This window comes from Monodon monoceros, unplaced genomic scaffold (genome assembly GCF_005190385.1).
Source record: "Monodon monoceros isolate NGI ecotype Baffin Bay Population unplaced genomic scaffold, NGI_Narwhal_1 Super_Scaffold_4, whole genome shotgun sequence".
Lineage (NCBI taxonomy): Eukaryota > Metazoa > Chordata > Mammalia > Artiodactyla > Monodontidae > Monodon > Monodon monoceros.
This window is the reverse complement of record NW_021703781.1, coordinates 57886280-57910031: the sequence shown is the minus strand read 5'-3', so window position 1 is coordinate 57910031 and position 23752 is coordinate 57886280. Positions and strand designations below refer to the sequence as shown.

Sequence of the window (23752 nt, the reverse complement as noted above, 5' to 3'; positions counted from 1 at the left end):
TTCTCTCTACTCTCCTACACAATTGATAATCCTCCTGCAGCCAGAATGATCTTTTATAAACATAAATCGGGTCATGTCATTCCTCTCTTTAAAACCATTTAATATATTTCTGTGGCTCTTAGGATAAAGACCAGAATTCTCAACTTGGCCTTTACCTGGTGCTTTGCTGCTTCTCCAGCCTTCAGTGTTTTCTACTGATCCCCCCCTGCTCCAATCACACTGCCCTTCCCAGTTCATGCCATCTGTTTTCCTGCCTTAATTCCTTTACAAAAACTGTTCTCTGCCCATTCCCCATCCTCTACCCGCAGCAATCACTCCTCATCCTTGAAATCTCAGTGAAAACAGCATGTGCACACAGAAACCAGCTCTGACACTACCCATCCAACCAGGAGAGGACCACAACATAAGCCCTATAATATCATTTTCCTTTTCTTCTTAATTCAATCTGTGATTCCTACATTTGTGTAATAGAGTGGATGTCTATCCCTCACTCCCTGGGCTCCACCAAGAAGGAAGTTCTTCTAAGTTCCATGAAGGAAGGAACTGTATCTGGTTTGCTCACTATTTTGTTCCAAGTAACTAGCACAATGCACAGTAATACTGGGTAAATATTTGTGAATGAAACGAAGAGAAGGTGGCAAGATGAGAAGGAGAGACCTATAGAAGGGAAGAGGAGAGGACTGGAGAGGGGGGAGGGCAGAAGGAAAGTAGGGGAGGTCAAGAGAGTGTTTGAGTGGGAAGCGAAGAGGCAAGGAAAAACTGCTGACCTTTCGATCAGTTACTTCCAGAAGCTTTCTGCCTCCTTGAAATAGTTGAGGGTCCATTAGAGTGTGTAATAAGTAATTAAAGGCTTGAAGCTCTAGATTTAGACTAGATCTGGCTTTAAGTCCCACTCAGTTTTGTAGCCTTGGACAAATTAATTCTCTTATCCTGTTTTCCTTTTCTATAAAATGAGGCTGATTGGGGGGTTTGAATATTAAATGAAATAATATCTGACCGCGCTTGGAAAGACGTCTGGCACGGTCACCACTCAATATTAAAGTCTGCTACTGATATTTATTAATTTTGTAATTATACGCCCCGTACCGGGCCACTCCAGCACCCACCTTGGGGCCAGCCCCTCGCTTCGCTCTCCGCTCTCCCATTGGTCAAGACCCGTCAGCGCTTCCACGAATCCGCTTGGCTCGAGAGGGAGCAGCTGAAAGGACAGAGCCAATGGGCGCAGGGGTTGCGGTCTCCCGGATACGGTGTAAACAGTGGAGACCGCCAACCCAGCAGCCCGGGGCCTCGGTGTAATCGTTGCAGACACTGGCCTGGGCCTGGCGTTTGCTGCCCCTGGCCCGGCTGAGAGACACACGGCCCATGGCGCAAGGCCGGGAGCGAGATGAAGCCCACAACGTCGCCCTCGGCGCGTCCCTGTCTGTGAGGTGAGGCGTTCGCGGCCCCGCGACTGACTCGTCTAGTGGAAATTCTTCCCTCAGAACTGCATCCTCTCCCTATCCGCTTCGTCCCATCCCTGTAGACCTGCTTTCACGCAAATTCGACCTCTTTTCCTTCAACCCCCAACGCCTTCCTGCAGACTTCCTTTCTCTGTGACTTCTCTCCATTCCCCTCGTCCCCTTATTCAATGACCACATTTCCAGCTCTTTCCACGTCCCACCCCTCCGTCCCTCACTATGCTGTGACCCCAACCCTCGCTGGCTTACCCAGTACTGCTCTCCTCCACTCTCCATTTCTGCCTCCTCTTTTTGGCTATTTTACCTTCAGTGATCCGTTTTGCTTTCATATATATTCCCCACTCCCCACCCCCATCCCAATGACAGCCTTCCTCCCATCCTAGTGGGCTTTGGTGATTTTCCCCAAGGTTAGGGCCATCAATCCCTTCCTTCTATCTCCTATCCACCGACTCTGGATTTGTTTGCACTTATACTGGCCTTTGAAAAGCATAAAGCGCTGCCCAGGTGTAAGCTGGTATTGCTCTCCTTCCACATTCTAGAGTTTTACCTGTCCTATGTTCACACAGCATCCTCCACCAGCCCTGGCTGTACTCTCCATTCCCATGAAGTTTCTCTCCAAACCAGTGTCTTTCTCTTGCCCTCTCCACCATCTTTAAGCGTATCTTTACTATTTAAATAGAGGTAGACTCTCCCCCTCTTCTCAGTCTCTCTCTCTCCTTGGTCTAGCTTACACTCACCAAACAATCCTTACTTAAAAATATGTTACTTTTGTGTTCTAATCTTTTCATTCATGTTGACTTATTCCTTTTACTTGCTGCATTTATCTCTACATTTTAGATCTAAAATATGGCTACACATGCTCCATCTTTGTAAAGAAGCAATTTCCCTACTGGGCTCACAACCATAAAGCAGGCAGTCCTATTCAAAGTTGTTTTTTTAACATTTCTTTTAAAAATCAAAACTAATTTTAAAGGTAAGGACCAGGATGCACCCTGTTTTCAATTAGGACCAAGCTCTTTTCTCTCTCTGTTTTTACTTTTTCTTTTCCAAGTATACAAAACCCCAGAGATCCTTCTGAGATTTTTTCAAGTTTGAACAGAGGTTGTGCTTCACTGGAAAAGCTCTCTGAAGAAGGTTCTTGAGACCTGTGGAACTTTAGGTGGCATTTAAGTTTCTGTAGTGCCTGGACTCAGACTGGTCTCACAGCAACCTTGTGTGTTTGGGCAGAAAGGGGGTGAAAAGAGAATAGATATGTTTCAAAAATTTTGATGATCTTTTGTTTAAAAAATAAAGAAAGAAAAAGCATTTGAAATGTATTTTATTGATGTTGACGTATCTTTTCCCAAAGATGGGTGCAAGGATTCCCCAGGCAGAATGTTCATTTTGTCAACGACAGCACCATTTGCTACCCTTGTGGGAATTTCATAATATTTATTAATATTGAAACCAAGAAAAAGACTGTACTCCAGTGTATGAATGGAACTGTGGGTGTCGTGGCAACTAACGTTCCTCATGAGGTTGTGGCTTTTTCTGACCGGCGGCTGAGACCCCTCATCTACATATACAACTTTCCTGGATTAACCAGAAGGATCAAATTAAAAGGTATCTTACAAGACGCTTCCTCTGCCATGACTGAAGGATTTTGTTTTAAGATGTGACCAGATCTAGCTCTTATAAATGAAGTCTTTTTGTTTTTGAAGGATTGTTTTTTCAGTTTTGGTGGGTTTTTTATTTGTTTTGTTTTTTGGTAATACACATTTATAAGGAAGGAATCAGGCTGATCACTTAGAATTTAATTAAGTAGGCTAGAACCTTGCTACTTAATATGTGGTCTGCTTACAATTAGCATTGCGTTACCTAGGATGCTTATTATAAATGCAGAAACTCTGCTGTCATCCAGGACCTACTGAATTGTAATCTGCGTTTTAACCAGATTCCTTAGGTGATTCATACGCACGTTAAACTTGAGAATCACTGGGCTAGAACACTCTGTTAGAGCACTAAATGTTGTTTGTAAACCTTTTTCAGAACAGTATTTTCTTTCCTTATGATTTATGGAAAATCTAACTGCATGGATGTTGTATAACTTCTAAAGATAAGTCTCTGAGCCTCAATTTCCTTATCCATGAAATGGGGATAATGGTATCTACTGTTAAGGCTGTGGTGATAATAAATGAAATTAAGTGTAACATATGTAATTATATAATACATTTCATATATATATATGAAGTGTATGTATATGTAATATATATATGTCATATATACAATGTCAATCAATGTTTCCTACAATTTAAGTTATTATTGACTCATTCATAGATACATCTGACCCAGGCTGGGCTGTTGCACATATACTAGGGCCTCCATGTAACGATTCCCTCATTTAACACATCTTGGACGGAAAGCTTAGCAAGTCTTGAGGCTGGTCTCAGTTCTGTAGCTTATGATCAGAGAAGTGTTTGGATCATGCCAAGGATATTCACTGTAATTTAACATTTTATTTGTGGGGAAATTTGTCTGTGTTCTTAACAGACTAAAACAACATTTAAAACATAACCCATTCATACATTGGGAACCGTCTACAGGCATATCTTGTTCTATTGTGCTTTGCTTTATTATGCTTCATAGATACTGCATTTTTTACACATTGAAGGTCTGTGGCAACCCTGCATTGAGCAAGTCTATTGACACCATTTTTACAATAGTATTTGCTCACTTCTTGTCTCTGTGCAATTTTTCAAACTTTCCCCATTATTATATTTGTTATGGTGATCAGTGATCTTTGATGTTACTATTTTATTTGTTTTGGGGTGCCACAAACTACACCCAAATAAGATGGCAAACTTAATCTCTAAATTTTGTATATGCTCTGACTGTTCCACCAAACAGCCATTCCCCTGTCTCTCTCCCTCTCCTCAGGCCTCCCTATTCCTTGAGACACAACAGTATTGAAATTAGGCCCATTAGTAACCCTACAATAGCCTCTAAGTGTTCAAGTGAAAGGAAGAGTCGCACATATCTCACTTTAAATCAAAAGCTAGAAATAATTAAGCTTAGTGAAGAAGGCATGTCAAAAGCCCAGATAGACCGGAAGCTAGGCCTCTTGCACCAAATTGTTAGCCAAGTGGTGAATGCAAAGGAAGAGTCCTTGAAGGAAATTCAGAGTGCTACTCCAGTGAACACACAAATGATAAGAAAGCAAAACAGTCTCATTGCTGATATGGAGGAAGTTTTAGTGGTCTGGATAGAAGATCAAACAGCCACAATATTTCCTTAAGCCAAAACCTAATCCAGAGCAAGGCCCTAACTCGCTTTAATTCTGTGAAGGCTGAGAGAGGTGAGAAAGCTGCAGAAGAAAAGTTTGAAGCTACCAGAGGTTGGTTCATGAGGTTTAAGGAAAGAAGTCATCTCCCTAACATAAAAGTGTAAGGTGAAGCAGCAAGTGCTGATGTAGTAGCTGCAGCAAGTTATCTAGAAGATCCAGCTAAGATAATTAATAAAGGTGGCTACACTAAGCAGCAGATTTTCAATGTAGATGAAACAGCCTTCTATTGGAAGAAGATACCTTGTGGGACTTTTATAGCTAGAGAAGAGAAGTCAATGCCTAGTTTCAAAACTTCAAAAGATAGGCTGACTCTCTTGTGAGGGGCTAATGCAGCTTGTGACTTGAAGTTGAAGTCAGTGCCCATTTACTATTCTGAAAATCCTAGGACCTTTAAGAACTGTGGTAAGTCTACTCTGCCTGTACTCTACAAATCCTGGACGACAGCACATCTGTTTACAACATGGCTTACTGAATATTTTAAGCTCACTATTGAGACCTACTGCTTAGAAAAGAAGATTCCTTTCAAAATATTACTGCTTATTGACAGTGCACCTGGTCACCCAAGAGCTCTGGTGGAGATGTACAATGAGATTAATGTTGTTTTCATAGCTTGCTAATGCAACATCCCTTCTGCACCCCATGGATCAAGGAGTAATTTCAACTTTCAAGTCTTATTATTCAAGAAATACATTTTGTAGGACTGCAATAGATACTGACTCTTCTGATGGATCTGGGCAAAGTAAATTGAAAACCTTCTGGAAAGGGTTTACCATTCTAGATGCCATTAAGAACATTCGTGATTCATTGAAAGAGGTTAAAATATTAATATTAACAGGAGTTTGGAAGAAGTTGATTCCAACCCTGATGGATGACTGAGGGGTTCAAGACTTTAGCGGAGGAAGTAATTGCAGATATGGTGGAAATAGCAGGGGAACTAGAATGAGAAATGGAGCCTGAAGATGTGACTGAATTGCTGCAATCTCATTGTAAAACTTGAAGAGATGAGGAGTTTCTTCTTATGGATGAGCAAAGAAAGTGGCTTCTTGAGTTGGAATCTATTCCTGGTGAAGATGCTATGAGGTTGTTGAAATGACAAGAAAAGGTTTAGAATATTACATAAACTTAGTTGATAAAGCAGTGGCAGAGCTTGAGAAGATTGACTTTAATTTTGAAAGGAGTTCTACCCTGGGTAAAATGCTACCAAACAGCATTGTGTGCTGCAAAGAAATCGTTCATGAAAGGAAGAGTCAGTTGATGTGGCAAACTTCATTGTCTTATTTTAATAAATAGCCACAGCCACCCCAACCTTCAGCAATCACCACCCTCATCAGGCAGCAGCCATCAACACGGAGGCAAGCCCCTCCACCAGCAAAAAGATTATGACTCACTTAAGGCTGAGATGATGCTTAGCATCTTTTGGTAATAAAATATTTTTAAATTAAGGAAATTATTTTTTTAGACATAATGATATTGCACACTTCATAGACTACAGTATAAATATGACTTTTATATGCACTGGGAAACGAAGAAAATTTGTTACTCACTTTATTGCAATATTTGCTTTATTGTGGTGGTTTGAAACCAAACCCATATCTCCAAAGTATGCCTGTACATGGACCGTAACTACCCTTCATTTTTAAAATTTCCACATCTTTACAGAAATAGAGACACAGATGTAGAGAACAAACTTATGGATACCAAGAGGGGTGGGGTGGGATGAACTGGAGTTTGGGATTGACATGTATACACTACTATGTATAAAATAGATAACTAATGAGAACCTGCTGTATAGCACAGGGAGCTCAATGCTCTGTGGTGACCTAAATGGGAAGGAAATCTAAAAAAGGGGACATATGTCTACATATAACTGATTCACTTTGCTGTACAGCAGAAACTAACACAACATTGTAAAGCAATTATACTCCAATAAAATATTTTTTAATTAAAAATAAAATTAAAAATAATTTCCCCAGCTTTATTATTTGGCTGTAGCCCTGTACAAGCAATTGAAAGTTAATTCAAACCAATAGCCAACACTAATATTGAATAATGAAACTCTAAAGACATTTATAATAAAATTAGGACTAAGTCATCAAGGATGCCTGTTGTTACCACTAATATTAAAACCAACGTGGAGTTTCTAGCCAACGCAACAAAATATGAAACTGAAAAATTATACCTATGGGAAAGGAGTTAATGCATAATAGTATATTGGGACTAATAAAATAATGCTCAGTAAGATGCTGGTTTCAAAATAAATATCCATACAATTAGAAGATTTAAACACTTAGGAATACTCCAAAGAAGAAATGTGACTGACCTTAAGGAAGAAAACTACAAAAATCACTGATATAAAATATTTAAACATAGGCATATTCCTGCATGGAGAGTCCAGTTATTATAAAAATATTTCTCATATCTTCACAGAGTATAATTCATAGGTTTATCATATGTTTTAGAGAGCCAGGAGTACTTAAATGAAATGAATATTCTTCCAGAACAAAAAGTAGAGAATGGGAATAATTTGAAAGAGATTGATGCCAAGGCAGAGGGCCCTCTTAGCATTATGGTGCTATAGTTATGTAGAGTGTTGTATTGGTGCAGGGATCACTCCATCAATGGAAGAGCTGAAGGCTAGGGACAGACTCTAGAATATATACAGCTAAGTACATGATGAAGATGCTCCCCTACACATATGCACACAGTAGATGATATGGATTATTCAACAATGGTATTAAAACTATGAGAACAAAAGTATCAAGTTCGGTACTCATGTCATACTGTACATCAAAACATATATCAAACAAAAATAAGAGTTCATTATAAACAACAAACCCATTGAAAAGTAGAAAAAACGTGGTAGAAAATTGAAATAATTTGAGGATGGGAAAGAACGTTTCACACGAAGGATAAAATTTTAAATAGAAAGACATGTTTTTGATTACATACAAATTTAAATCTTATGAACATCAAAAATACATGAAAAATTAACAGGCAAATAATAAACTGAGGGAAATATTTGGAACAAGGATGACCAAACATTTTCAGAGCATGTATGAAACAATAAGAAAAAAGACAGATATTCATTAGAACAATGGAACTTGCCCAAACTACAAGACTACCAACAACCAAAAACATAAAAACTCTTCCATCTCAATATTCATTTTAAAAAGCGTCTTTTAAACCAAGATGAGGTTATTCTGCTTATCAAGTTCACAAATTTTTCTAAAGTTCCTAATTGCTAGGCACAGTGCAGTGAAATTGATAGCATTCTTTTTTGTTGAAGGTAGGGGTAAAAATTGATACAAAGACATGAATGTACAGACAGACATAGGAGAAGGCAAAGCTTGCATCTATGGAACCACACTGAAGAAGAGCAGATAAAGGAGGGGAAACCAGAGGCTCATACGCAAGGAGTCAGAAGCCGACATTTCCCTGTTTTAGCATCCTCATGATGCACATTTTAAACACATTGTTGCTAAGACTTTTAATGTCACGTTTCATTTCTTCAACTGTAGGTACAGATGAGAATAGACCTTTTATAGTTGTTCCAAGAACTGGAAGATACTAAGCTAAGGGCCAGATATGGCCTAAGAGTCAGAGATATGGAAGTAAGCTAGAATTACTACAACTCCCCAGGGTTTTTCAAGTTGTTTGAATAATTTTTCTAATTACCATGTTTCATATATTTATGGAATATTTTATGGTTCTTGGGCCGTTTCAAGCCAAATGGGGACATACATGGTGCAGCATGCTCAGTTTTGCACTGAAGACTAGAGAGAGTGACCTTGTGGTCTTAATTCACTCTAAAATCTTTTAAACATGTATCTGAACTTAGCTCATAGCTTTCTGTTAATAGTGTTAGAAATCAACCAAGACATCTCTTATTCCAGGAGCCAAATGCTTTTGAATTACATAAAAATTATTAGATAAGGGAAATTAAACTATAAGACTATAGTTAATCTGAACATAATGGTTAAATCCTTGTAATGGATTTTGTATTTTAGGCAATGTTCTTCTGGACTACACTTTACTTTCATTCAGTTACTGTGGCACCTACCTGGCTAGTTACTCCTCCCTCCCAGAATTTGAACTGGCCCTCTGGTAAGTTGCAGCCTCCTGCAGAATTCCTTTCATTGGGTCACATTTTAATCCTGTCCTTCTGGATTGTATCAAAGGACATATACATGAAAAATCCAGAACAAGGAAAAATGGAAGGAATAAAAGTCCTAATCATAAGGTTTAATATAGTCACTACTTTCAGGCAGAAAATTGGCAGGGCAAAAGCTAAAAGAGCTTAATTACCGTCTTTCTCTTTTTGTTAACCTGTTATAATATTTCCTTTGTCAGGTACAGAGCACATGGATAAGTACATAAAGTTTCATCTTTTCTTAAAACAAATTGTACCTTTGAATTATTTTCATATTTTCCACTAATGTTGAAATTAAGATGGTCTCTATATTAGAGCTCAGTCTGAGTAATTGTTTTTAGGGACGTTGGAACAATTATATGTTCAGAGAATGGAACATTATATCCCATTTTCCAGCTGTAGAGGAAATACTTGTGAATAAGACACATGCCTGGTCTTTTCTGGGTCACTTCATGTGGCCACCTTCAAAGCTGCACTCACTCTTCCATCCATAATATAAACTGCTTCAGGGGGGAATTTATCTTATTAAGGGGAAATACAGAATGTTCCACCAATGGTTGAGGACACTCCTTACATACCAGCATTTCTCAGGAAAAAATGTAATAATCTAGATCCTGAGAACAACACTTAGTTTATGCAGAGTTACTTTTTTAAAAAACAGCTTTACTGAGGTATGACTGGTGTATAATATACTGCTCATACACACACACACACACACACACACACACACAACTTGATAACTTTTGACTTACCCATAAATCATCACCATAATCAGGATAATGAATATATCCATCACCTCCAAAAGTTTCCCTTTGCTCTTCAGACCCTTCCTTACTGGCTCTTGCCACACATTCCTATACACCATCGTTGCCCTGCCCCTCGGCCCCAGGGAACCACTGATGTGTTTACTCACACTCTGGATTACTTTGCCTTTTCTAGAATTGCACATACATTATATACTCTATTTTTTGGTCTGGCTTCTTCCATGCAGCACAATTATTTTGAAATTCTCTCATGTACTGTGTGTTTCAATAGTTCATTCCTTTCTATTCCATGGTATGGATGTACCACAGTTTGTTTACCCACTCACCTGTTGATGGTTGTATTGGTTTTCTAGGGCTGCCATTAACAAAGTACCACAAACGGAGTGGCTTAAGCATAGAAGTTTATTGTCTCACAGTTCTGGAGGCCTGAATTCTGAGATCAAGGTGTCAGCAGGGTTGGCTCCTGCTGAGGACTGTGAGGGACAATCTGTTCCAGATTGTGAATAACTGTCTTCGTGTTCACATGGTGTTCTCCTTGTATGTGTATCTGTCTCTTAATTTCCCCTTTTTATAAGGATACTAGTCATATTGGAGTAGGGCCACCCTAAATGGCTTCTTTTAATTCAGTAAAGACCCTCCTTCCAAATAAGGTCACATTCTGAGATACTGAGGGTGAGGACATCCACCCTTGAATTGTGGGGGACACAATTCAACCATAGCAGTACTTAAAGGATGAGTAGGAATCAGCTTTGTGAAGAGGAAAAGGAAGAGGATTCTAAGCAGAGGAAAGGCATGTGCAAAGGCCATGAGGTCAGAAAATATGGCGAGTTTGCGGATTTAATTAAGAGATCATAATGATGAGGACAAGAGATCAGCCATGAGAGGCAAGCCCAGAGGGACAGTCTGAGGCCAGCTCATGAGCAGCCTTGTAAATATGTGACCATGTAGTTTACCATCCAAATCAGGACACTTGTGAGAGTGAAAGGGGTATGTTATCAATAATTAATACAGAAGGATACTCACCCTATGTATAAGTCATGCTAGTAGGCACATCCTTTATCCTAGAGACATTGGGAGACTATTAAGGATTTTAACCAGGGATGTGACATGATTAGATCTGCATGTAAGGACACTCCTAGTCACATCATGGAAGGATATTGGAGGGAAGTAAGCCATGAACATCAATTAGGAGGCTGTGGTGGTCCAGATGAGAGGTGGTTGTGGCATGGACTGGGGTGGTGAGTATAGGGACAGAGAAAAGTGGAGATGTTTAGGAGGCAGTACCATGAGGCTTGGTGACCGACTGAATGTTGGGCGTGGTGCTGAGGGAGAGGGACAGTTGAGGGTTTTACCCAGAGTTGTGATTTGGGAAACTTGAGGACGTTGTGGTGCTTTTCAGAAAGATATAGAGAGCATGGGTGGAGGGAGGTTGGACGAGGCAGTGGGGAAGATGAGTTGGGACAGCTGAGTGTGCCTGAGATAAAGAAATGGGGATGTCCAGTTGGCAGTTGATATATCAGTTAGGATTTAGGTTCAGTTGCTGTCACAGAAGCCCAAATCACCCTAAAGAGGTGGCTTAAACAAGACTGAAGTTTCTTTCCCTCCCATGCAGCAGTCCAGGTATGAGCAGCCCATGGCTGGTCTGGTGGCTCCCCAGTGTCTGGGACCTGTCCACCCTATTTTGTTGTTCTCCTACTCCTAGCGTGTTGCCTTCATCTCTAGTCTGAAGTGGGGCACCAGCCATGTATTCTGGGGAGCCATGTGGAAAGGAAAAGCATAAGGGGAAGGGCACAGACATTTGTTGGAATGCCCAGCCTGGGAGCTGCACACATCACTGCCACTTAGATCCCACTGGCCAGCTTAGTCACAAGTCAAATCAAGCTGCAAGGGAAGCTGGGAAATATGGTCCTCACTGTGGGTGACATGTGCCTGGCTAAAAACCAGGGGTTCTGTTACTCAGAGGAAGAAATGGAGAACAGATGTTGAGAGACACAATCTGTCACTGTCCTAGATAGCCAGACCCAGAGCACAGGAGAGAGGGCTGGAGATTAACATTTGGTTGTTGTTACATCAGATTAGTAATCAAAGTGCGAAAAGTGGATTAGAGCACCTACAGAGGAACCTCAGACAGAACCTAGAGGAAGACCAATAAAAGGGATTGAAAGAGGCAGAGGGATCTCACAGGACACTCAGAAGGAGCAGTCACGGAGCAAAGAGGGACAGAGGCATGGAGGTTCCAAAATATGCCTCAGCCTGGATTCCAGAGAAAGCAGAGCCTGAGGCGGAAGCTCACCAGCGACTTCTTTAGGAGGGAGTAAAGTTCCAGGTGGGAGGCAAGCTGGAAAAGGGGGCAGGGAAGGGGAAGGAGCCAATGTGAATGCGCATTACTTTACTGGGTACCACTTGGCTGCTCTGTCCCGCAGGTGGTCTTCTGAGAGGCCGTAATGGACTCCTGTGAACATGGACAGTCCCTGGGCTATGACACAGGGGGCTGGGGAAGGGAGAGGAAGATATGGGAACTTACCCACCTACTCCCGTTACCCTATCAATCAAAGTTTCCCAGCCCAGGGTATTAACTCCGCCACGCTTTCAGATTTATTGCAACCTGGGATGGCCCTGTGCGTGTGGAGCGGGCATGAGGTGTGCCCGTGAAGTTAGTTGAAGCCTACACTGCTGGACAGCCACCGAGTCAGCTAGGCAGAAGAGGTGGTCCAGGTCCCAGAGACAGTGCGAGGCCAACAGGTATGGGGTGTCCCATAAGAGCCGTGTGACAGAGAGTCCAAGAGTCATCCCAGAAGGTAGTTGTGGTGAGCGGAGTCCAATTCTGCAGAAGTGAAGTTAGACAAGGACTGAGAAGTGCCTGCTGGGTTTGAGATGAAGGCGGATGTCAGTGGATCTTGGAGACACACAGCTTTGTCGATGGAATGGTGGTGATGGGATGCAGATTTCCTGGAGTGAGGAGAGAGTGGGCGTGAGAAAGAGGAGGCGGTGAGTTTAGAACAACTCGCTAGGGAAGTCTGGCTCGAAGGGAGGGAGAGAGACGTGGAAGGGTGAGACTGAGGGAGGGCTTTTTTTTTTTTTTTTAAGATAGTACAGATGAGCGCTTAATTTAAGTGCTGACAGGGAGGAGTCAGGAGAGAGGGAGAGTCTGAAGATGCAGAAGAGAAGGAACAATGGATAAACTAATGTTCCTAAGAAGTCAGGACCTGTAGGGTCCAGAGCACAGGTGGTGAAATTGGCCTTAGGCAGGAGGAAGGATATGCCTTCATTGTAACAGAAGAGGAGAGGGAAAGAATGATACAGATCCTGGCAGGTCACTACACTCGCTAGCAGAAATTTGGAGGAATTCTCAGCTGATGGCCTCTGTTTTCTTTGTGGAAATCATTTACTGAGAGTAAGAAAGAGGTGGAGGAGTTTGAGGCTTCAGGAAAGTGGAGAGTATTAAAAAATCAGCACTTTAGAGAACAGGAGAGAAAACCAACCAGAGAAACATAGCAGGACTGGAGGTGGTATAGAGGGTCCCTGGGGGTGGTAACCATGAATTTATAATGTCACTGACGCACTTAGTCCTGTGATCTTTCTTCTTTTCTCTCAACTGCCCAGGCTTTCAGTTGTATCCATCCAGGGTTGATGGGTTTTCCCAGGCATCTGAGGCAGAAAGTCAAAAAATCCAGGGAACCAGTGGTACCAGCAAGAGAATGGTTGATATTGATGGATGGGACCTTTGTGACGGGGATGGAAAGAGGTGGAAGCAGGAGGGAGCTGATAGACAAGCCGAGCTCCACACCTATTAGTTCCAATTCGCAAACCACAGCCCTGAATGGAGTTCTGGCTCCATTCAGGAGTCAGACAGCTCAACATTAATTTTTTTTCTGTGTATGTCATCTAGCAAAGGAACTTGCTCGTGATAGGCATTCACGATATTCTCTCAAACAGGTAAATGATTTAGTCTGTTTCAAGGTACTAGTACTATGATTTTAAAAGCTCAGTAAATGGTCTACTGGCATCAGTGTGTACAGCACGTCTCGATCTATGAGGAGTACTCATGTGTACGAAGAGATTTAGGTACCTACACTTACTTTTCAGCAAATGTGATGATATATTCCATTTTCTAGATTTGAATGGGTCAAATCCAAATTTGATAAGGAGATAAAACAGCCTTAGTAGCATATTGAAGAGTAATATTTTAAAATAGTTATTTTGCTTCCCTAGGAGGGCACACTATAATGATAAGCATAATTATTTATAAATTTGATATTAAGATCATAGATTAATAAGTTATATCATAAATTCTCAATTTATGTAAATTGTTTTCAGATAATTAGATAAATGTTCTCAAGATATGAAGTTCAAACAAATTATTTTTCACCAAACTCAATTTTCCTCTCAGGAACTGGGAATCGGGTGTCATTTTGTGCAAGAAATCGCAACCCGGTATAGATGTGAGCCAGATGACTTTTAACCCCATGAACTGGCACCAGTTGTGCTTGTCAAGTCCAAGTGCAGTGACTGTGTGGACAATCGAAAGAAGTAACCAGGAGCATTATCTTGAAGCAAAGTAAGAGACTTCATTGCAACACAGCAAAGTGGGGATTTTTGTTTGCATTCATGTAACGTGATTGGATCAGTCTGGTGAATTAAGTGGCCTTGTACGTGCATCCTTTTTTTTTGTTTGTTTTTTAAATACTTTTAAATTAAGTTTAATTGGAGTATAGTTGATTTACAATGTTGCGTTAGTTTCTGCTGTACAGCAAAGTGAATCAGTTATATATATACATATGTCCACTCTTTTTTGGATTCTATTCCCATATAGGTTATTACAGAGTATTGAGTAGAGTTCCCTGAGCTATACAGAAGGTTCTTTTTTTTCCCCTTCCTTATTTATTTATTTATTTATTTTAAGCAGGTTCTTATTAGTTATCTGTTTTATACATATTAGTGTGTATCTGTCAATCCCAATCTCCCAATTCATCCCACCACCATCACCCCACCCACCCCTGCTTTCCCCCTTTGGTGTCCATACGTTTGTTCTCTGAATCTGTGTCTTTATTTCTGCCTTGCAAATGGGTTCATCTGTATATACGTGCATCTTAACTTAAAACATTCTTTCTACATATATCAATATAATTTCCTTGGAGTGGTTGTTTGCATTTCGAAAGGATTCTCTGTGCTTTGATTTCCCACTGAGTTTCTTTTAAATATCAAGCTTTTCCCACATGGTTTAAATCAAAATTGTATTTGCTCTTACTATTTCAAAACATTCCTATTGTATGTGTATATATATATATATTATTATTATTATTTTTTAATAAAAAGGTCATGTTATCACTTTTTGCTCCTATTACTTTGATGCCCAACTGAAATCTCAAAAATAAGAAATTTTTAGATATGGGGAGTGTGTAGATTATACCTTCAGCCACATTATCTGTAAACAAAAGGGTAGTTGCATGTAGTGAAGTCATGGAATTGCCTGTTTAAATAGAACTGGGTCAAAGAGAACTTCTATGACCAATGTCCTGGTGATAGCTGATAATAATGGTACCTTTGTTGAAAAGAATTCAAAGACTCAGGGTGCCCCTGAGCTGACCATTCTCATCATACTCCCCAAAGTCAAAGACTAAGGAAACGTTGGACATACACATCCTTGAAATTGCAGTTTTTGAAAAACTGCCTTCTTAAAGAGCAATGTAAAGTTAGTAAATGAAGTTTTCGAATGGAAAACCCTAAGAGAGGCACTTCTTTCTCCTCAGTATTCTTTATGTCTCAATTTCATTTTTACAAGAACCCATTGAATAGCCAAATCTGTCTCAAGGCAGAGTTGACAACACTGTACCTTTTTATAAAGTGGGTAATGTCTCTATCAGATCCTCACCACGGCAGGCAAGTAATTTATCACATCTTTCTCTCCTTTTGCTTCCCTTGAATATGCTTCTTTAGCTCTGAATGTTGAGTTGTGATTTTTCTATAGGCAAATAAAGTGGGAGGCAAAGTGAGTGGATTGTCCTGGATCAGAAAACAAGCAGGATTTGAAAATACTTAGTTAAGTCTTGCATTTGAGTAGTAAGTACTGTTTTTGCGTGATCATTTTTCAAAATTATTCATCATTCATAAAACATAACCAAAAACATTTTGAGTTTAACACATAAAGCCATGAATTCTCTAAACTCACTTTTATAGCCATGTTGTGGTTTAAAAGTAAATATTTGGCAAATCTGAAAATAAATTCTTGATACTAGAGGTTGTAAAGGTAGCTGAATACAACCTACATTTATGTTTTTTTTGGTCCATGTGTGTTGCCAATATTTAAAATTTGAGAAATTTCTCATAAATATACAGATTATGATTTTCTCTTGAAATTTTGGAACCAAAGTTCTCACAAGTCAGCAAACCCTCTTGGTTGGAACTGAGTGGTGCCTGCCAGCTTTAGGGGGTGTGTATAGAGAAAAAAACTCAGATTTTCTTTTTCTATGTAGGGAAAAGCCTAGTTCTTCCCTACTGTGTTTTTCTTCCCCATGAGTCTCCTTTACTACTCACAGTGAACACTTCAATTCTGACATTTGTGGAGGAGGTTTGTCCCGGCACTAAGCAAGTCTCCTTGATACCAGCTGGGTGTCTTACCATTCAACTCAATTCTTACGCTATCTACCCAGAGACAGAGTCAGATTCCACAGGCTAAGGGTTCAGTCCTACAAGACTGTCCTCCCCTTTCCACTTCAGACGCTAGCTGCAGCCCAGGTTGTTACCTGTACTTCTGACTAAGTGGCTATAGATTAGAGGTTTCAATGACTCCCTCCTTGGGTTCCATTAATTTGCAAGAGCAGCTCACAGAACTCAGGGCAACAACACTTACTTACATTTACTAGTTTATTAAAGGATACGATAAAGGATACAAATGAGCAGCTAAATGATGAGACACGTAGGGCGAGGTCTTGGAGGGTCTTGAATGAAGGAATTTCTGTCCCATGGAGTTGGGCTGCATCACCCTCCCAAGTGTATGTGTTCACCAACCTGGTGACTCCTGGGACTCTGCAGACTCCCTACCATTGTGATTTTATGGAGGCTTCCTCATGTCACACGATCAATTATTTGCTGCATTTCCAGCTCCTCTGCTCTCTCTGGAGGATGGGAGTTGGGGCTGAAACTTCCAAGCTTCTAGTCATGGCTTGGTCTTTCTGGTGACCAGCACCCGTTCCGGAGCCACCCAGGAGCCCACCTAGAATCGCCTCAGTAGCACAGAAGATGCTCCAAATGCTCTTATCACTTGGGGACTTACAAGGGTTTCAGGACCTCTGTGCCAGGAAACTAGGAAGAGACCTATATACATATTTTCCACTGTCTCACAGGAGGGAAAACACTTTCCCATCTGCCACAGTCCTACCTGGCCACACACCACCTGCTTAACCTCTGTCAGTGTTCAAATTTACAATTCCTGCTTTACATATTAACTTTTTGAAAAATCCCTATATACTTAATTTATGACTGTGTATTACTTGTACTTTTATGATATATATTTTTAAATCTACTATTTGGTTTCATCTGGTTTTTGCTAGGTTTTTTTAATGAGTTGTAACACCTCCCATTCTGCTTACCACTGATATGCAGCAGTTCCATCAGTGACTTGTTTCTGTTAATCTGATTATTCTGATGTCTCTTTTTTCCACAGGTCAGTAAAACTGCCTTTGGAAGATGGGTCATTTTGTAATGAAACAGATGTCATTTTTCCCCAATCATTGCCCAAAGATCCTGTCTATGGACCTGTGCTCCCTGTGTCAGCCGTTGCCGGACTAGTGGGTGAAGAGGCAGAAACTTTCAGGGTAATGACCTGGCCCCTCTCCGTGTTTGCCTATTTGCGTTCATGACCATCCCATGAGACATGCAGGATAGAGAGGATCTTCCTGGTTTTTATTTCAGACTAGCCCTGGAGGCCACGAGAGATGAAGGCTCTGGAGTTTTGAGTTTGGGTGACTCGGAAGATGATGGCCTTGCTAACTGAAACAGGGGGCCCAGATGTGATTTCAGTTTTGGACATACTGACTTTGGAGTGCTGGGCAGCATCCAGGTGGAGATGCCAGGTGGAAGCTGGCAACTTGGACCTAGTGTCAGGGAGGAGAAGGCAGGGCTGGAGACACAGTGTGTGGTCAGAGTCATTCCGCCAGAGAGGATGGTGGGAGCGTGGCGGGGGGCAGGGGATAGGGGGTGAGGAAAAGGAGAGAGAGGGTGTCAGGGAAGAGAGCCGGAGAGGAAGGAGTCAGCCAAGAGACAGGAGGAAGAAGAGGAGCCTGAGGGGGGACAGTCACAGAAGCAGGAGCAAATCTAGGAGAAAATGAGGCAGTGGAGAACGGTGGAAGAAAGCTTCATAAGTAACTGTTTGCCAACAGTTACTCAGTTTTTTTCATTCAGCAGATACTTATCAAGCTCCTTGTAGGTAGCAGGCACTGTTTCGGGCAGCAGGGTCGTATGGCGACCAACCAGGCATAATAACCCTGCTTCTCGGAGCTTCCGTTCTACCAGGGAGACAAAGCGGCAGCACCACCAACACCAGAAGTAAAGAGATACAGCAAATCGTTGTGAAACGTGACAGTTATTACAACAGGATAAATGAGAGGTGGGCGTGGAGGTGAGAGAGAGATTAACATGCTGCTCAAGGAAGGCCTCTGGGGAGATGACTGAAGGACAAGGAGGCGCTCCTCCTACTATAAGCAGGGTAAAGAGTGTTCAGGCAGGGAGAACTGCGCCTGCCAAGGCCCTGGGGGAAGAAAAGAACTCAGTATGTTTGAGGAGCTGAGAAAAGAGCCCTGTGTCTGGAGCAGAGTAAGTGAGGGGGAATGAGGTGCAGTGATGGTCAAGAGCGAGGCAGGGAGTAGAGAGTGACACATGCAGGGCCTTTGGGATGAAGGTAAGAGGCTGGATTCTGCTGAGCCTCTGGAACCTGCGTTATGTGAATGCTTGTGTGAAAGCTCCAAGCCCAGGAGAACAGAAGTAGAGTTTCCCCAGTGTTTCTGAACACTGCAGAGAATTAAGCTATAGATGTTTAAAATAGTTCCATGTGATAATTAATCAAAAAATCTCTGGCCAGCAAGGGAAAAGGTTGTATGCTCTTAGTATTTCCTCTAAAGGATGATAATTACTCACTTTTTTAAATTACAGAAAATAACTAATTCCTTTTAATAGTACAGGTCCTATGCTTGGAAATGCAACCACATTCAGCCACAGTGGGGCAGCAAAGTAAAAACAAACACATCAGCCATCAAGGTTTACAACTTGAAACAATGTTTCTATGCTTAGTTTTTGATGCCAAAGAACCCACATTTTCAACCATCTCAAATGTGTGTGTGTGTGTGTGTGTGTGTGTGCAACAAATTTCTGTGGGAGCCCACATCATTCACCCTTTGTGCCAACTTGATGGTTCCTACATAAAACATTTAAAATTCAAGCAATTGTTCTTGTTATTTGAAAAATGCTATGAAATGCCACCTTTAAATAATTAAATGTGGAGTTACCATTTTTTAAAATGCTCATAATAAACAGACATCTTTATTTCCTAGGACTTTTGTAACTCAGTTCATTTTAACCTTTTTCTGAAAACAAATTTGATATTAAAGTATGACATCTATAAATCATACAGGGAATATTATTAAAGCCATTTACTTTACATTTAAATTAGAAATCAACTTTCCCAGTATTTACTTCTTTCATTTTATAGACAAATAAGGTGAGAAAAATTGCTAAAAACAATGAGTGAAAGCATAACTAAACTTAGATCTCAAATGTCTTGATTCTATTTCTTCCTGTGAATGAAATTTCTTGTGACCCAGTACCAATGGCAAAGAAACCAGTAATGACTTGACCTATTTAAGGGTCTTAAAAATTGACCCTTAAAAAGGGTCTTAAAAATTGACAAATGTGGATTTTTATAAAATTACAAATGTTAAATACTCCCCTATTTCTCTTATAGCTAACACTAGAAAGACACATTAAATAGGACTTTAAATAGGCCCGCATCACGTTACACAACTTATTTGGGGCATTAGAAATGGTATCCATTAGTAGCATGGGGGAAATCAAAGGCAGGTGTTATCTGGGCAGAAATTGGATCCAAGATAGTGAATTTAATCTCAAGGGTCCAGTTTTCTTTTTCCATCTACTTTTTTTTTTTTTAAAGCAGAAGTTACTAAACAGAAATTCCTTTTAAAACTCAACTATTCTGACACATATTCAGATGCTTACAATTTCTAAAGCAATATTAAGTTGGGCTTGAGTTTTTTATATTTTGTCCTCGAGTGATCAAAATGTTTGATTCCAGAGGACTGAACAAGGAGGTGGTGTTACCAACAAATACTTTTAAACACTATTGGCACCTTTTCTTTTAAAATTCTCAGGTTCCAGGATTGAAAATTATTGTTTCTGCTTGCACCACATAATATTACATTCATTTTTAAATAGCACAGAACATATTTACTGATGAAAGAAAGTAATAGGAAGACAAGCCCAGGTTTATCTTAAAGTAAGAAAAGCCACACACAATACTAGCTTAATATACCAAGGCAAGAAAATTCCAAGTTTTAATTCTCACCTTCTATGGCATACATACAGATTCACTGGTATTGTGAGAACCAGATATGTGTGGTTTTTTAAAGATTTTTGAGCCCATTGCCATACGAGGTAAGAGTCTGTCTTTTTGTGATTTATAGTCTAAGGTCATCAAGACAACCCAGGCAACTTTTAAATAATGATGATTAAATAATGATAGTCAGTGAGTAACTCTTTTCCCTCTGAGTCAAATCTCAGTTTAGACACCACAAAAATGTCATTAATCAGCAACAGTTTAATCCTTTTGAGTGATTTTGTCCCCTTTCTTTTCCTGCCCACTGGGTGGCGAAATTGTTACTCAAGTATTTATTTTCTAACAATCCAAGGCTATGAGGGCATGAAATAGGCCAATCATACAATTAAAGACAATGTATCCTTTAAAAAATTATCACGTGGAGTGCTTCTATGTATGATTTCTGCCTTAGTCATATTTCCAGGTCCATCCCAAATGATAATTCTCTCTCTGTCCACTTCCTTCACTCTACCAAGAAGAACAAATTGCTTTCTCATAGATTCTCTTGTAATAGTTAAACACTCTTCTACTATAGCCTACTATATTTTCTTTTTTCTTTTTTTTTTTTTTTTCAAGAAGATGTTGGGGGTAGGAGTTTATTTATTTATTTATTTATTTTTGCCGTGTTGGATCTTCGTTTCTGTGCGAGGGCTTTCCCTAGTTGTGGCAAGCAGGGGCCACTCTTCATCGCGGTGCTCGGGCATCTCACTATCGCGGCCTGTCTTGTTGCAGAGCACAGGCTCCAGACGTGCAGGCTCAGTAGTTGTGGCTCACGGGCCTAGTTGCTCCGCGGCATGTGGGATCCTCCCAGACCAGGGCTCGAACCCGTGTCCCCTGCCTTAGCAGGCAGACTCTCAACCACTGTGCCACCAGGGAAGCCCCTGTTTTTTACATTTTTAAGTGATTAAAAAAAAAAAAAGGGATATGTGACAGAGACCTATGTGGTCTGCAAAGCCTATTCTCTACCTGGTCCTTTACAGGAAAAATTTGCCATAGACCCTTGGTCCATATTATTTTTAGTTCCCAAAACCAACATTTCTTCTAGGCACATCCCAAAGATTTGTGCATTTCTCTCTGAGTTTTCCATGGAATCAAAGTCAAGTAGGATGTTTCATGAACTAGAGAGGCTACCAGAGGCAGATAAAGTGTCCTCTTATTTCCCGTGACAGTTAACCAAGCAGAGGATCGAGGCCAGCCTCTCCATAGCCACTCAAGGAAAATCACATTCATGCCCCCCTGCAGAACCAGGAGGGGAAAGGTTGACCAAAATCTTCCTCAAATGGTGTGATTTTAGCTAAACAATGACTTTCTTAGATGCAAGATATCAAAAAGTCCACCAAGAAACAGTGTAGAAGTTATTACTCAAGACTTTTGTGGGACTTCCCTGGTGGTGCAGTGGTTAAGAATCCGCCTGCCAATGCAGGGGACACGGGTTCGAGCCCTGGCCCAGGAAGATCCCACATGCTGCGGAGCAACTAATCCTGTGCGCCACAACTACTAAGCCAGCGTGCGTAGAGCCCGTGCTCCACAACCAGAGAAGCCACCGCATGTTCACCTGTTTTGTCTTGGAAATTGTTTTTGCTGAGTATTTCTCTGGCTCTTAAGCCATGACTGTTGTCTTAACACAAAGTTTTAAACCTTTCCTTGAAGCCTAAAGACGATCTATATACTTTGCTTCACCCGACTATGCACTGCTGGACTCCAACAAGTGACCTATATGTTGGCTGTGAAGAGGGTCATCTTTTAATGATTAGTGGAGAAAACTTGAAGGTAACTGTGCTTAATAAGATAGAAGACGGACCACCAAGGGGTAAGAAACTGCTTTGCTTTATCTTCCCAGAAGTGTAGCCATTGGTGATGGTTTTGCACTTGACAATGGATGTTTTGTTCCCTATTTTTCTCTTTCTAGAGACATCTTTGATTCCTCCTTCTTTATCCTCTAGTTCATTACCGAGTCCTCTGGATGTTTCTTGTAGCTAACTAATGTTTATTGAGTGCTCTATGCTCTAGACTTTCTGCTATCACTCTATATGTATATGTCACATAATCCTTAAAACAAATTTGTAAGGAAATACATTTTTATCTTCATGATATAGATGAGGAAATGGACGCATTAAGAGGTTAAGAAACATGCCCAAATTCACATAACTAGTAAATTATGGAGCTGACACGTGAACCCAGACAATGACTTCAGAGTCCAAGTTCATAGCTACTATGCTATATCCTTTCCCATACATATATGCCTGTTGTGTTTAATCAGCTAATGTGCCTTCTACAATGACCCTTTCTCCACAAGACCTTCTTTTAAGACCAACTGCCATCTTGAAAATTACTTTTTGTTGCTTGGTTAGAATTTCTGAGAGAATCTGACCTATTCTCCTTGGATCTGGTGTCCATTCCTGGTCCCATCAGCTGTGGCCAGAGTTGGGCCTGAGTCAGAGAAGCCAATGTCACCTTGTGGGGGGCTACGTGTAGACACTTTGAGAAGGGATTCTCACCAGGGCAAGTTCTCCAACCTGACCAATGCACGCTCCACTCCAATTCCTCTTATTATTTCACACCTTGATTTCTGCAGCAACCTTAGGGCTGACTTCATTGACCTTAATCCGCAGCTGACCCAAATCAGGCATCTCATCCCTGCCAAACTTGAAGACCATTTTCAACATATAACTCAAGGACTACTTTGCCTTGATTTCATGCCTTCTCTAATCTGATCTTACCTGCACCATTAATATTGTTTTAATAATATTATTAAAATAAAAATATTATTATTTTAATAATATTATTTCCTGCTACTCCCCAGTATGAGTTTCCTGATCTAGCCAGTCATTTCTTCCCATCATTTTACAGACACACCACCCAGCTCATTCCCTTGCCACCTTACTCTCTGAATCCTCCAGTTCCCAGCTCAAACACCACGTCCTACAGCAAGTTTTCCCAGCTGCATGTCCCTTATCTGCTCCCTCTCCTGTTCCCTGACTCACTCCACTGAGAAAGTGAAGCCATTAGGTTCAACTTTCCTACCCCAGTCCCCATCTCTCTTCCCTTTACTGTCACCTGTACTCTCCAGGCCCAGTCCACCCTCTGATCTCATGTCCACAATGCCATCCCTCAGCTCTCTAAAAACTAAGCCTCTTTTCTGGCCTATCTTTCCAGTTTCAGCTCTCCCACTTGATCCTTTTAGAAGTTCTCATCATTCCTGTGCTCTCTCTAAATTCTGCCTGCTGGCATTGGTAGTTACCTTTGTCTAGGATGCCCTTCTCTTCCTTGTCTACCTGGCAAAATTATCCATTCTGGAGCCTTCCTCTGTCCTCACCCCAACCTACAGGCAAAATCAGGTGCCCCATTTGGGGTTCCATCAGACTCACTTCTTTGTTAGAGCCTCATCCTGTGCTGTTACAACGCCCCATGTACCTGTCTGTCTTTGCCACTAGTCACCAACTCTTTGAAGTTAGG

General features: G+C 40.9%; 1 protein-coding gene across 1 annotated transcript in view; it reads left to right on the top strand.

The window, feature by feature from the left end:
- The first annotated feature begins 1264 nt into the window (after nt 1-1264).
- Nucleotides 1265-23752, top strand: part of CFAP43 (cilia and flagella associated protein 43) — a 98714-nt gene continuing 76226 nt past the window's right edge. The window contains exons 1-6 of the mRNA XM_029244562.1: nt 1265-1427; nt 2806-3059; nt 8787-8883; nt 14084-14251; nt 17357-17507; nt 21947-22106. Of these exons, the coding sequence (XP_029100395.1) occupies nt 1363-1427; nt 2806-3059; nt 8787-8883; nt 14084-14251; nt 17357-17507; nt 21947-22106 (895 nt within the window). The 5' untranslated portion in view covers nt 1265-1362. The remainder of the gene's footprint in view (nt 1428-2805; nt 3060-8786; nt 8884-14083; nt 14252-17356; nt 17508-21946; nt 22107-23752) is intronic.